This window comes from Limanda limanda, chromosome 3 (genome assembly GCF_963576545.1).
Source record: "Limanda limanda chromosome 3, fLimLim1.1, whole genome shotgun sequence".
Taxonomy (NCBI): Eukaryota; Metazoa; Chordata; class Actinopteri; order Pleuronectiformes; family Pleuronectidae; genus Limanda; species Limanda limanda.
In genome coordinates, this window is record NC_083638.1 from 982,501 (window position 1) to 997,698 (window position 15,198).

General features: G+C 47.2%; 2 protein-coding genes across 2 annotated transcripts in view; one reads left to right on the forward strand and one right to left on the reverse strand.

The window, feature by feature from the left end:
- The window catches only part of dis3l (DIS3 like exosome 3'-5' exoribonuclease), a 14,196-nt gene extending 4,320 nt beyond the window's left edge, over positions 1-9,876 (forward strand). Inside the window, exons 5-18 of the mRNA XM_061067520.1 lie at positions 1,397-1,564; positions 1,970-2,048; positions 2,120-2,296; positions 2,722-2,891; positions 3,419-3,580; positions 4,237-4,484; positions 5,183-5,275; positions 5,367-5,655; positions 8,178-8,413; positions 8,492-8,646; positions 8,738-8,916; positions 9,016-9,161; positions 9,235-9,406; positions 9,523-9,876. Of these exons, the coding sequence (XP_060923503.1) occupies positions 1,397-1,564; positions 1,970-2,048; positions 2,120-2,296; positions 2,722-2,891; positions 3,419-3,580; positions 4,237-4,484; positions 5,183-5,275; positions 5,367-5,655; positions 8,178-8,413; positions 8,492-8,646; positions 8,738-8,916; positions 9,016-9,161; positions 9,235-9,406; positions 9,523-9,864 (2,616 nt within the window). The 3' untranslated portion in view covers positions 9,865-9,876. The remainder of the gene's footprint in view (positions 1-1,396; positions 1,565-1,969; positions 2,049-2,119; positions 2,297-2,721; positions 2,892-3,418; positions 3,581-4,236; positions 4,485-5,182; positions 5,276-5,366; positions 5,656-8,177; positions 8,414-8,491; positions 8,647-8,737; positions 8,917-9,015; positions 9,162-9,234; positions 9,407-9,522) is intronic.
- Positions 9,877-9,882: 6 nt separating this feature from the next.
- tipin (timeless interacting protein) lies at positions 9,883-14,726 on the reverse strand. The gene is made up of 9 exons (XM_061068521.1): positions 14,687-14,726; positions 12,914-13,043; positions 12,549-12,648; positions 12,332-12,407; positions 12,132-12,254; positions 11,996-12,053; positions 11,137-11,361; positions 10,499-10,993; positions 9,883-9,902 (listed from the first exon to the last, which is right to left on the reverse strand). The coding sequence occupies exons 2-9, from the start codon at positions 13,026-13,028 to the stop codon at positions 9,883-9,885; spliced, it is 1,212 nt and encodes a 403-aa protein (XP_060924504.1). The 5' UTR covers positions 13,029-13,043; positions 14,687-14,726.
- Positions 14,727-15,198: the final 472 nt, after the last annotated feature.

Genomic DNA, 15,198 nt, shown 5'->3' on the forward strand with positions numbered 1-15,198 from the left:
AGATGGGTGGATGGATGGATGGATAGTTATATAGATGGATGGATGGATAGTTATATGGATGGATGGATAGTTATATAGATGGGTGGATGGATGGATGGATAGTTATATAGATGGATGGATGGATGGATAGTTATATAGATGGATGGATGGATAGTTATATAGATGGATGGATGGATGGATAGTTATATAGATGGATGGATGGATGGATAGTTATATAGATGGATGGATGGATCTTTTCCATCTTCATGGATCTGTCAGAGAGCTGAAGTGATTCTCTGCTGCTGAGTTGTATCATTGCCGCTGTATTTGTGTATTTCCTGTGTACTTGCTGTGTACTTGTTGTGTACTTGCTGTGTACTTGTTGTGTACTTGTGTATTTGCTCCGTCACTCGGCTCCACTGAGCTGCTCGACAGCTCATATTCCTCCTGGCTGCCGCGGAGTTAAAAACATGTCGGGGGGGAAGGGGGGGGGGGAGTAAAGCTTCCCGGCTGCGTTGGAGACTTTGATGAAGTGACCACAGTTTGACTCGTGGAGCGAGAAGCTGAGAAAAGCTGCTGATGAGAGGAGAAGCTTCACGAGGTCGCTTCAGGATCCAATCAGAATCAGAATCAGAATCAGAATCAGAATCAGAGTCAGAATCAGAATCAGAATCAGAATCAGAATCAGAATCAGAATCAGAGTCAGAATCAGAAAGTATTTATTGCCAAGTAGGTTTACAGGTACCTGGAATTTTCTCTGGTTATTGGTGCATACAATGAACATAGAAACATAGAAACACAATAAATACAACACACATAAGAAAAACAATAGTAATAATAAAAAACAATATATATTTACTCACTATTTACTTCTTTTTTACTCACTTTTTCTAATATTTATACAAGGTAGCATTGATTAGACATAAACATATCTATATAAAAATATATAAAAGATAAAAGTAAAATGTGAAATGCACAATGCAAAAAGCAAAACAGTGAACAGTGTCAGATTGCAATATGCAATGTAATACAGTGTTATATATATAATATAATGATATGTGTTAATTTAACACATGTTAGGGGTGTGTGGTCAGGTGGGGGGGTGGGGGTCCCGGGCCTTGTTGATCAGACCCACTGCAGTCGGGAAGAAGCTGGTCTTGTGGAGGTTTTGGTCCTGATGGTCCGAAGCCTCCTGCCCGAGGGGAGATATTGTTATTATATTGGTTTTAAAGAAATACTGTGAAGTATTAAAAACGTTTGATCTACAACTCACGTTCAGAAACTGTCTTGAAACGATCCATCAGATCTGAACTCACTTCACGCTGTTACCACAGAACTCTACAAGCCTCTCGTTCTAACACCCTGATCAGATCCCTCAGGTCCTGCTGGTTCCTCACGCTCCTCCTCTGTGTTCCAGGAGTATCTGCAGAGCTTCTGGCCCGAGCTGCCAGCGGCTGGCGAGCTCTACGCCTCCGTGCGCCAGGCGCTGCAGGAGAAGGAGAGCGAGGGCAAGGAGGGCGAGTTCACCGAGCACCTCCCGCCTGAGGTCCTGGAGGCGGGCATCAAGTCCGGGCGCTACATCCAGGTACCTGACGAATCCACCACGGCTCCATCGGCCGGCTTTGTGTCCCGGGACTTTCTCATGTTCAGAAAAATCAGGAAAAAGGATTCTTTGAATTTCCAGTAAAACTGCAAAATTCATCTTCTCTGCTGCTGCAGAAAATCCACTCGCAGAAGAGAAACTTGGTTGAATTAGATCATTTAACAGGTTTTTTAAAAGCCTTTTTTAGAGGAAGCGGTATGAATTAGTTTCAGCTAAAGAAAGGAGGAATGTTCCAACGGTTTCCTGTCACTCAGCTGAACCTCGGGACACCAGGACATGCAGGCAGCTCTGAGCAGAGCCGATAGAACTGAACATTCAACGTCAGCTGAATGAAAGTCGTTAATGTTCCTGAAATCCAAATGCATCATATCTTGACTGTATCCTCAGGGGACTCTGAACGTCAGCAAACACCGAGCACAGACGGAGGCCTTCATCAGGACGGAGGATTCCTCCAACAAGAGCTCAGGTGATGAACTGCAGCAGACGTCACCTTCAGCTGAGACATGTTTCCATCCTGATCCTCCTCTCTCTCCCCAGGCGGCTCGGGCGTGTTGGTGTCCGGAGACAAGAACCGGAACCGGGCGATGCACGGGGACGTGGTCGTGGTGGAGCTGCTGCCGAAGAGCGAGTGGCGAGGGAAGACCTCCACCCTGACGGAGGCTCGGGGGGAGGAGAAGAGCGGAGAGGGCGGAGACAGCCAGCCGCTGCCTACAGGTCGGGTTCAGCTTCTACACAGAACTCAGCACCAGGCCAACCAGGGGCCTCGGCTGCAGTGACCTCAGAACCTCATTAAAGTTTAATTATAACTCATCACACTTAAATGGTATAAATCTGAAACTGGAATCAGACCTAATGCAGGTGTGTGTAATTCATATAGAAATTGTACAAGAAGAGGAAGTTGCTTCTGGAATAAACTGCTGGAAAGGATCAAACGTAGAATTGTTAAAAATGTAGAAGTTCATTCACTCAAAGAAAACTTTGATTGGGTCGAAAGCCGAGAAAAGTTGTAAGTTTACTGTAAAGTTGAGAGAATTCATTCTGTTTAAATGACTTTATTATTTATATAACATCATTTATATATAAAGTCTAAGTGTCAGTGCAGAGTGAAGAATCTGCAGTGACGTTCTGAAACCCCCCAGGCCGCGTGGTGGGGGTCCTGCAGAGGAGCTGGAGGGACTACGTGGTCACGTTCCCCCCCCGGGACGCCACCCAGCCCCAGAGCAGGAACTCCCAGAGGATCCTGGCTGTTCCGTGGGACCATCGCATCCCCAAGATCCGCATCAGCACGCAGCAGGCCGACGCCCTGCAGGTCTGAGGCCGCCGCCCACCTTCACTGCTCCGAGACCCAGACTTATGTTCATATCAGAATCAGAATCAGAAAGGATTTATTGCCAAGTAGGTTTAAACCTACCTGGAATTTTCTTTGGTAAATAGGTGCATACATTTAACATAAAGCATAAAAACACAATAAGTACTACTAAATCAAAACAAAAATATAAATAAAGAGTAATATGCAAAAAAACAGATATATACAAGATATAAAACAGTTAAATAAAAAGTCAAATTCAAACCAGGAGAGATAAGTGGATGTGCAGTATACTGTTATGTGTGTTAATGTAACACAGAATTGAGGCGTGGGTGAGGGATATAAGAGTCTTTATATATATATATACTTGTTTTTCATGAGGTTAAAAAATTGGATAGTAAATCCTGGAGACTGATGGTTCGGCTTCACCTCTGGGAGCCGTCGTGTCGTCCATCTTTGTTTCCAGTCTCTGTCCCGACCTCCGACCTCCGGGTCTGAATCCGTCCTGTTTGATCTTCTTGTTCCCTCAGGGTCACAGAGTGATGGTGCGTATCGACTCGTGGGAAAGCTCCTCCCTCTATCCCAACGGCCACAGCGTGCGGGTCCTGGGTCGAGCCGGGGAGCTGGAGACCGAGGTCCAGACCATCCTCATCGAGAACTGCATCCACGTGCCGGCCTTCTCAGACGCTCAGGTGAGAGAACAGAGTCAGAATGTTACTATATTAAAACAACTTCTGTCATTTGAGCTTCCACCAGTTCCTCAGCAGAACTTTCCCTCACTGAAGAATTAATGAAATTAAAGCAGATTAAATCTTTCTTTAAATCAACTCAACATGAGAAATGTGTTGACGCTTCATAGACTAAACAATCAAAAATAATCAGATCAGATTTACTGATAATTTTAATAATTTGGCCGCAGCCACTAAATAAATAATTTTTAACTAATTCAACAAAGATTTAATCAGGAATGAAATGTTTTAATTCAGTTTTTTCAGCCTTGACGAAACTCGATGTGTTTCTGTGGATTAAACAGAACTTTTATTTTAAATAGTGATAATGATGAAGCAGACACTGCCCCCTAGAGGCTCCTCAGCAGTAATTCAGAGCTGAAGTGTCTTCGGGTTGATTGAGGACAATAAGGACATGTTTAAAAATTTAATAGTAAATTATTCATAAGACATTTCTTTGTCTTACCAGAAGTAAATCACATTTTCTTTTCACTGAGATTCACACACTTTGCAGTTTTATTTAGAAGAGACATCGAGAAGTTTCATAAAGTTCAAACATGAATTATTGATACCTGTGGCTGTTCTTGTGTAGTTCTGAATGTGTCTGTGTGCGTCCTCAGCTGAAGGAGATGCCGCTCAGCTCGCCTGAGAAGCCGTGGCGGGTGGATCCGGTCCAGGTGGCCGAGCGGCGGGACCTCCGGGACCACCTGGTGTTCAGCATCGACCCGCTGGGCTGCGAGGACGTGGACGACACGCTGTCGGTGCGACGCCTCGCCGGCGGGACGCTGCTGGAGCTCGGCGTCCACATCGCTGACGTCACCCACTTCGTCGGCGAGGGGTCACTCACCGACCTGGAGGCTCGAACCAGGTCAGAGGTCGGCGGGGTCACACCTTCACCTTCAGCAGCTGTTCAGGAGCTGAGCAGCCAATCAGATTCTGAACAGATGCACATTGAATATCTCTATTATTTGGTCCATCAATTCGCTGTAGGAGACACATTTGAACTTTTATAGGAAAGAAATTGTCCAAAACTGCAGAAAAAGCTTCTGAATAAACACAGAAATCTATTTTTCATCGGGAAAAAGTGTTTTATCAAAGAAAGTAAGTGAAACAGCTGCTTTAAAATACAGAAATAAATACATTTCTAAAAGTAAAGGGAGACGATACAGCTCCAGACTCAGGTGATGATCGTGAGGTCATGGTGAGGTCACATTGAGGTCACGCTGAGGTCATGATGAGGTCATGATGAGGTCACGGTGAGGTCATGATGAGGTCACGTGAGGTCATGATGAGTTCACAGTGAGGTCATGATGAGGTCACATTGAGGTCACGGTGAGGTCACGGTGAGGTCATGATGAGGTCACGTGAGGTCACGGTGAGGTCATGATGAGGTCATGATGAGGTCACATTGAGGTCATGATGAGGTCATGATGAGGTCAGAGTGAGGTCACAGTGAGGTCACAGTGAGGACATGATTAGGTCACGGTGAGGTCATGATGAGGTCATGAGGTCACGGTGAGGTCACGATGAGGTCATGATGAACAGATGTTTGTGTTCTGGTCCCAGGGCTACGACCTACTACCTGGCGGACCGGCGGTACGACATGCTTCCTGCGGTGCTCAGCGCCGACCTCTGCTCTCTGCTGGGAGGAGTCGACAGGTCAGTGAACCCCCCCCCACCCCCCACCCCACCCCCCCCGACAGCTGCAGGTTCCAACACTTTGGATTCTGACCCTCGCTCTTGGTTGCAGGTATGCCATGAGCGTGCTGTGGGAGCTCGACGCCCAAACGCTCGCCGTCAACCAGGTGTGGTTTGGGCGCACCATCATCCGCTCGTCCTACCAGCTGCACTACGAGCTGGCCCAGGCGCTGCTGCACGGAGAGAAGGTGGAGGTGAAGGAGCTGGAGCGGCTGGGCTCGGAGGAGAAGGAGGTGAAGCTGACGGAGCTCACCCGGGCTCTGGAGACGCTCACACACGTAGCGAGACACCTGAGAGCTCAGAGGGACCGAGGAGGAGCGCTGGAGCTGGAGGGGGTGGAGGTAAGGATCCAGGACATCCCTCACCCCAGGGTCAGGGTCAGGGTCAGGGTTAGGGTCAGGGTTAGGGTCAGGGTCAGGGTCAGGGTTAGGGTTAGGGTTAGGGTCAGGGTTAGGGTCAGGGTTAGGGTCAGGGTCAGGGTCAGGGTCAGGGTCAGGGTTAGGGTCAGGGTTAGGGTCAGGGTTAGGGTCAGGGTTAGCCTTCCAGGGGCAAAGCATCACCAGATAAAAAGGGTTAGGGTCAGGGTCAGGGTCAGGGTTAGGGTTAGGGTCAGGGTTAGGGTTAGGGTTAGGGTTAGGGTCAGGGTTAGGGTTAGGGTTAGTGTCAGGGTTAGGGTCAGGGTTAGGGTCAGGGTTAGGGTTAGGTTCAGGGTTAGGGTTAGGGTCAGGGTTAGGGTCAGGGTTAGGGTCAGGGTTAGGGTCAGAGTTAGGGTCAGGGTTAGGGTCAGGGTCAAGGTTAGGGTCAGGGTTAGGGTCAGGGTTTGGGGTCAGGGTTAGGATCAGGGTTAGGGTCAGGGTTAGGGTTAGGGTTAGGGTTAGGGTTAGGCTCAGGGTTAGTGTCAGGGTTAGGCTCAGGGTTAGGGTCAGGGTCAGGGTTAGGCTCAGGGTTAGGGTTAGGCTCAGGGTCAGGGTCAGGGTCAGGGTTAGGATCAGGGTTAGGGTCAGGGTCAGGGTTAGGGTTAGGGTCAGGGTTAGGCTCAGGGTCAGGGTCAGGGTCAGGGTTAGGGTCAGGGTCAGGGTCATGGTTAGGGTTAGGGTCAGGGTCAGGGTCAGGGTCAGAGTTAGGGTCAGGGTTAGGGTTAGGGTCAGGGTCAAGGTTAGGGTCAGGGTCAGGGTTAGGGTCAGGGTTAGGGTTAGGGTTAGGGTTAGGGTTAGGGTCAGGGTTAGGGTCAGGGTCAGGGTTAGGGTCAGGGTCAGTGTCAGGGTAAGGGTCAGGGTTAGGGTCAGGGTCAGGGTTAGGGTCAGGGTCAGGGTTAGCCTTCCAGGGGCAAAGCATCACCAGATAAAAAACTCCTGAGCTTTTGTTCTCTGTCTCGTTTCCACACTTTTTGGAATATTTTATTTTTCCAAATATTTTCACAATGCAAGAGAACATGCAGAGAACTCTACATTAAACATTACAGAAAATTACATAACAAAATTAGAAAAATACACACAGATGAAATAAAAATAAGTAAATAAATAAAGTAAATAATTCCCCCCACCCAAAGAGAAAACAAAGAAAATAGTTACAGTCCTCTGGTTCCGTTGGTGGTGTATCCATGTGCTCCAAATAAGGCTGCCAGATTTTCAAAAATAACTTATATTTCTTTCTGAGACTATATGTTTTTTTTTTATTTATTTGACCTTTATTTAACCAGGAAAGTCCCATTGAGATTAAAAACCTCTTTTTCGAGGGAGTCCTGGCCAAAAGGCAGCAACAAATAACATATGTACACTCACAATATTACACTCACAACATATAAACAGAAATTAAAATGATAAAAAACAGTTACAAATAAATTAAAATTCATAAAAAACATCTGCAAGTAAAAGAAGTGGTCTGAAATGATCTCATCGTAGATTTAAAAGCGTTCAAAGAAATCATTTCGGTTAATTTTAAATCTTTTTGCAGCCAGTTCCATGTGGTGGGAGCCGAGTGGACGAATGCCCTTTTTCCTGATTCAGTGCGGGCCAGTGGAACTAACAAAAGCATCTGATTGTTTGAGCGCAGACTGTAAGAAGCAACACTTTTCTGTGTGATTAAATTACAAATATATGATGGCAGTAGCCCAAGCATGGCCTTATAAATAAAAGTGCACCAATGTCCCAGCCTCCTGGTGGACAAAGAGGGCCAACCCACTCGAGAATACAATTCACAGTGATGGGTCAGGGCTCTACAGTTAGTGATAAACCTCAGAGAAGCATGGTAAACAGCATCAATCTTACATAGACATTTAGCTGAGGCATTCATATAAATCAAATCTCCATAATCTAAACTGGATAAGAACGTTGCAGTGACAAGCCGCTTTTTCACCTCAAAAGAGAAACAAAATTTGTGCCTGAAGAAGAAGCCCAATTTAAGTTTCAATTTCTTCACATATGTAATCTTTTCAAGAGGAATACAACTGTTCATTTCCACAGACCACCCGTCTCTGAGAGTCTGGGAGTCAGACTTCCAAGTCAGTGCTCTACATTTCCTGGCCACACATAGAGCAATTTCTGTAAATTTATTTTGGAGCTTTGTTAAAGACCCGTTGAAAGTTGTGAAGTTTCCCAGTGAACAAAGCTCAGGATCCAATGGAAAGGTAACTCCTGTGATCTTAGGTAATTCATTACAAAAGTCAAACCAAAAGGATCTCAGCTTTGTGCAAAGCCAGGTCCAGTGTGGGAGGAGCCAACCTCTCTACCACATCTCAAACACATTTCTGACAATTCAGGTTTGGATTCATGTAGCTTCTGTGGGGTGAGGTACAGTTGATGAAGAACATTATAATGCTCAAGTCTGAACCGGGCTTTAGATCTGTGTCTGTGGTTCCTCTCAGGTCCGAGCCCAGCTGGACGAGGGGGGGAACATCACGGCCCTGGTGCCCCGGCAGCCGCTGGAGGTCCACGAGACCGTGGCCGAGTGCATGATCTACGCCAACCACTGGGTGGCGCGCAAGATCCAGGAGGCCTTCCCTCATCAGGCGCTGCTGAGGTTTCACCCGCCCCCCCGGCAGGAGTTCTTCGGCCAGCTGGTGGAGAGCGCCAAGGCCGGAGGGTACACCATCGACACCAGGTAACGGATCCAGGATCTGCTCCTGCTTCTCACCAGGTGGTTTTGGATCAGTCAGAGAACCAGTCTTGTTTCCTCCAGGACCAACAAGGCTTTAGCCGACTCCCTGGACCGGGCCGTGGACCCCCAGGACCCGCTGGTGAACAGGCTGCTGAGGATGATGACCACGCAGGCCATGTCCGAGGCGCTGTACTTCTCCACCGGGGCTCAGCCCGTGGACCAGTTCTATCATTACGGTAAAACTCTTTTCCTCCTGAGGTTCTGATTCGGTGAAGAACGTGGATCTGTTTGGAATCTAGAGATGAAAACCTGATTCCTGTCTCTCAGGTCTGGCTCTGGACCGCTACACCCACTTCACCTCCCCCATCCGACGCTACGCCGACGTGGTCGTGCACCGCCTTCTCACCGCCGCCCTCGCCGCCGAGAGGGGGGGGGGCCCCGGGAGAGCTGCATCCAGTAACAAGGAACTGGAAGAGATGGCTCAGCACATCAACAACAGGAACAGGGTCAGTGCTGATCTGTGATGTTCTCTTACAGGATGAGATGAACTCAGTCTGACCTCTGACCTCTGTGTGACCTCTGTGTGACCTCTGTGTGACCTCCAGGCCGCCAAGCGAGCGCAGAAGTTATCCACAGAGCTGTTTCAGTGTCTCTACTTCAAGGAGAGAGATCCTCAGACGGATCGGCGCTGCGTGGCCGACGCCGTCATCTACTCCATCAGGGACAACGGCGTGCTGGTGTTTGTCTCCGAGTGAGTCGAGTCCCGAGAGGCCGTTTCCTGTTCCCATGACCCAGCAGCTCTGACCTCACTGTGTTCCCTGCAGGTACGGCGTGAAGGGCCCGGTGTACCTGAAGAACCGGGAGGGCCTGGTGGTGGCGTCCGGCCCGGACGGAGGCTGCGAGTGGCAGAGCGGCTCGGTGCGGCGCTCCCACGACCACATCAGCACCGCCTCCAGCTGCGGCACCTCCACCTTCAGGCTGTTCGACCACGTCACGGTGAGCCTCAGCAGGTTCAGAGTTCTCAGGCTCCTCCCACGACCACCTGACCTCTGAAGGTCCGTCCCTCTGATGAAGCTGCTGCTGACCTTCTCTCTCTCTCTCTCTCTCCTCAGGTCCGTATCTCCGTCCACTCGTCCCACTGCCACGCCGACCGGCTCGACCTGGAGCTGGTCAGCAACCGGCCGCACCGCAGCGCCGCCGCCGCCCCCCCCCAGCAGCCCAGCGCCCAGGGCCGCAGCCAGCTGGTGCAGGAGGTGGTGCGCCTGGCGGAGGAGGCCACCCAGCAGAAGGCCGCCCGGAGGCCCAAGCTCTCCAGGGAGGAGAGAGAGTTCAGTCAGAGCAAAACCCCAAATCTGTACTCGCTGCTGGAGGAGGTTCGAGAGCTGGCTCTGAGGGACCTGGACCTGGACCTGGACCTGGACCCGGTCCCTCCGGTGTGTGCGTCCACGGCTTAGAGACACGAGGGGGAGGAGTCACATGGGACGGAGGACGACTGGGAAAGATATTACATATCAGTGGAGACTTCATGAAGCAGAAGAGACTTTATTCTCTTTCTTTATAGAATCAGCAGCAGTGTTTTTAATATCTGTGAACTTTTATCAACCAAATAAAGATGTTTGACGTGAGGTGCACACGAGACTTTATATAGAGACGATCAGTGACTGAATATAAAGATGATTAATAAGTGTGTATAAAGCTGTGATGGAGCCGAGGCATCAAGTCCAACTGCAAGTTAACCAACCAGGAAAATCATATTTTAAAAACCACAACAGAAAATATGGAATAATTGTTTAATCATGTTTCAGATAAAAATACATTTTGAACAGTTTGTATTTCAAACCTGCAGCTGTGAAGCACAGGACTGAACACACACACACACACACACACACACACACACACACACACACACACACACACACACACACACACACACACACACACACACACACACACACACACACACACACACACACACACACACACACACACACACACACACACACACACACACACACACACACACACACACACACACACACACACACACACACACAGACACACACTAGTCTGTGTCCTCAGGCTCGTTGCTGATTGGCTGCTGGCTGGTCTCGTCCTCTCGCTGACTGGACTCGGCTGAAGCCTCGGGGTCGGTGGGTGGAGTCAGGCTTGGTGGGTCAGTGGGTGGAGTCCGGCTGGGTTGGTCAGTGGGTGGAGTCAGGCTTGGTGGGTCGGTGGGTGGAGGCAGGCTTGGTGGGTCTGTGGGTGGAGTCAGGCTTGGTGGGTCGGTGGGTGGAGTCAGGCTGGGTGGGTCGGTGGGTGGAGTCAGGCTGGGTGGGTCGGTGGGTGGAGTCTGGCTGGGGGGTTGGGTGGGTGGAGTCAGGCTGGGTGGGTCGGTGGGTGGAGTCAGGCTGGGTGGCTCAGTGGGTGGAGTCAGGCTGGGGGGTGGTGTGCTGCTGCCTTTCGGCTCCAGGTCCAAACGCTCCGTCACCTCCTCGTCGACCTTGGACTTGTTGAGGACATTTGCAGAAGACACAGAAGCTGATTCGTCTGCTGACGTGTCCACGGCCTGAGAGTGGGCGGAGTCTAGAGAGGAAGAGACATGTGACATCAAGATTAAAAAGAAAGTTTGAAATCACGTCCACGCTGCCTCGGTTTAGTTTGAAACTCCAGGGTTTGTGTTTTATTCTGGACGAACAAGATGTTCATCAACTCATTAACTGTCTCACCTGCTTCCTGCTGGCGGTGGCGTGCCAGCCTCCTCTCCAGAGCTCGCTGTCGGTTCAGCTCCATGCGCCGCTGCTGCTCCTCGCTGAGGGAGGGGGGGGCGGCTGGCGAAGGAGCAGCTGGAGCAGGCGTGTAGTGGGCGTGTCTCTGGACCTCGTGACTGAAGCTCCCTCCACTGAATGGATCAGGATCTTCAAACAGGGGCAGTGGAGCTGCTGCTTCTTCTCCTACAACACAACAGTTATAAATGTTTTAAATGTAAACAAAGGTTAATATGAACCTGTCTCACTTTTGTCATAATAACATAAGTTACATCTGGTCTTGTCTCTATAATATTTACTCATTGGTTTCACTTCCCAGTTTTTCAGCAGCTCATAAAATCATAAAAGTGTTAATGTTTCAGATAAGTTTGGTTCTAATTAGTTAATTGATTATATAAAAACAGGCTGAGGTGATGGATGAACCTGACTCGTGGTGGATCAGGTTTGTGTAGCAGCAGGACCTCGACACCACAAACACACAATAGATAGATAGATAGATAGATGGATACTTTATCAATCCCGAGGGATATTTAGATCATCCAGTAGCTTATACACTTAAACACCTCACTGACATAAATCACATATGGAGAACATATGTACAGATACAGGAATGGGATGCAATGATGTGATTGTGTCAGTGTCCAGTAGGGAAGTGTTCTTGTGCTGCTGGAGTGGATAGTACAATAAAATATATGTATATATAAATCAACAAAAATATATATATATATATAAATATAAAAGAATATGTAGTGGTAAAGTCTGTGCATGGGGGTAGTTTAGCCAGTAGAGGGACGATCACAGAGGGATTTTATTCTCTTACCCTCGTTAAAGTCTTCGTGGGTCAGAGGCATGTCCAGTCGAATCCGCTTCAGACAAGTCTGCATACACAGAAAACCCAAACAGATTAAAAACCGTTTCCACTGATGATTGACAAACCTTCAGGATCCGGATCCCACCTGCACTTCTTTCTTGTTTCCCAGTTTCTCCACTTTGTCGATGAAGTCTTCAAACTGCAGCTTGGGAAACAGCCTGTGAGCCCAGTTCTCCATCTTCTGCATCAGCAGCTTCAGATCTGCAGCCTGGAACACAAACCCCGTCACGTTCTCTTCTCCACATCTTGCTGCTGCTGGTTCTCTGCTGCGTCCTCAGCTCTTACCTCGTGTCCTTTCCCTTTGAAGTGGACGTGGTCGAACATGGTTCTCAGAGCAGGAAGTCCTCTCTCCGAGATCAGCCTGGAGAAGAACGTTTGAAATCTCATCAGCAAGTGAAGAGAACAGTCAATCCTGAACTGTCGAGCATGTGTGGGATTAAATGATGTTTGTCACACTATTCACTTTGTACACATCGTGAATGTAAAGGCGGGGGGGTGGTACCTCTGTGAGTCCAGTTTGGGCTGCGGCCTCTTCACTCCCTTCCTCTTGGCAGCAGGAACCTCATCCAGCTTGGACACGTTGCCTTCATCATCGTCCTCCTCTTCATCAGCATGAGAACAGAGCAGGACAACATCACGTCATCGTGTAGACACAAACCTGCTCTCTCTAATCAATTCTCTAATCCTTTATCATCGGGAGGAACTGATCTAAAACGCTGAGTCATCTCTAAAGAAGCTTCATGTCTGGACACATTGTGAGAGAGAAGACTCTGAAGGTTCAGGACAGGAACGTGAAACTAATAAATCCTTTTCTAAACATCTGTTCTGTCCACAGCTTAGAGGAGAAGGACTCGTTCTTCTTCTCACCGTTTCCAAAAGGTTCTCTGTCCTCGCCCCCCCCCTGTCCCGGGGAGTGGGGCGGCGGGAGGGGGGGGAACGCCTCGTCCTCGGGGCGCTGGACGTAGGAGGAGTCCAGATCCATCGTGGTGAGAAACTCCTGGAGGACAAATACGAGTCAATCGCCACGAGAGTTAAAGTCAGAATGAAACTCACATTCATTTGACTGCTGTGGAAACAAGTACTTTACATTTAAACATGGTTTATATTGGTCTTTTATGATTCTACTTGAAATATAAAAATTAATTGATTACAGAAGAAAAAGTTGTGTTCATCAGTCGCCAGGTCCTACGTTACTACTTCACACAGATCTGCGTTATGATTCCAATAAAAACCGGTTCCTGATTGGCTCTGGATTTTCATACCCAACCATTTTCTCAAAATCAGGTAACAGACGTTTTAATTTATAATATTTATCTGTAAAACATCAAACGTGCTGCGTACAGATCAGCTGTGACCCGACACTGTCACTGAAATCATATAATGTTCTCAGTTCATCTCCATCAGACGTTATATATAAACACGTTAAACATTACAAACTGGTTCTTCTCATGTAGTGAATCCTGTTGTTGTGTTGTTGTGTTGATGTGTTGTTGTGTTGAGTTCCATCAGCATGTGTGTGTCCTGGGAGAGGATCCTCACATGGGACTGAGCTTTATTTATTTTAAAGTTTCTGTTTGACCCGTGTTGAAAAAACAGGAAGTTGATCCTTGTGAACATCTGTGAGACAAACTGGGATTTGCGAATATGAGACTCTACAAATAAAATGTTATTGATTGATATATATATATTACTTTGTTTTTTTATATACTGTATTATCCTGCCTATAGTGTATTCATATTTATATTTATATTTTTAGCCTGCTCATAGTGTATTCATCGTCCTTATATCTTTCAATTCCTGTTCATTCCTGTTAATACTGTTTTATTCCATTTATATTTCTACTGTACAGATCCTATTTATTACATTTTCACTTTAATTGCACAAACATTTTCACATCTTCACTTTAATAAGCACAATTACTCTGCATTCATTTGCACAATACTCTGCACTTTACTGCCTTTTTTTGCACTTCTGGTTAGACGCTATACTGCATTTCGTTGCATAAGTACTTGAACTGTGTAATGACAATAAAGTTGAATCTAATCTAATCTAATATTAATTATTATATTTCTCCCTGTCTGTGTTTCTACACTTGTCTCTGTTACGGTTTCAAAACCACATCAAGTTTTAATTATATAATTAATCAGTAAATGTAATCGAGCATCGGTCCTGATTTCAGTTATCGATCCTCTGGGGTTTGGTATCGACACCAGGGCGGAAACCGTATCGGTGGAGCAGCGCAGCTTCCGGTGCAGGACGCGGGAAACTCAAAGGGTTGTCAAAATAAAAGTGTTTCAAACAAACGATCGGTTGTTTCCGCTGCAGCTCAGAGGCGAAAATAAAATAACTTTAAATGAAGCGTTCAGTCTGAGCGGAAACGTGTTTATTACACTGACGTCAGTAACTTTAAATAAACCCTCATGTGTATCTGTGAAACGTGTTAAACGGAGCTAACGCTGCTGAGCTAACCGCTAGCTCAGTTAGCTAACACGTCAGATAACAACAACAGCTGTTAAACAGGAAACGACTCAAACCGCGAGTCCGCAGCTTCAACACACACACACAGAGACACACACACACACACACACAGACACACACACATTAGAGTATTTCACATCCGATCTGTGTTTTATATTTTACCAGTCACGAGCTGCTGAGACAGGAACCTGCGGGAAGTCCTCTTCCGGTACACAGTGGAACCGCTTTCAAAATAAAGTCCACCGGAAACGAGCCCAGACTAAATAAGAGCAGTTAAAGTGAAATAATGAAATATAATAAACCCTGATTTATTCATCAGGAGTATTGGAACTATTCTAAAGTATCTGCTCATCTTATATTCACACTGCAGGTTCACTCACTGGTCTCTTGTTCGTAGTTTGTCATCATCTTATTCGTTATCTAGTTTATTTAGTACTTTATTCAAGTACTTTATTGTGTATTATTTACTCAAGGAGTAATTCATGAAAATGTTTGTATATAATGAAGTAAAATTATAAGATTTTCTTGGTTTCAAGTTTAAAGTCGGGTTGGGACTCAGTGTTTCTAAAATACTTGACAGGATAAGAACTTCGATTTGTTCAGTGTGCGTCAACAATAGTTTCTATTCTAAAGAAGCTTCACCATGAGAATCATCCTGAGAATATCATCAAGCT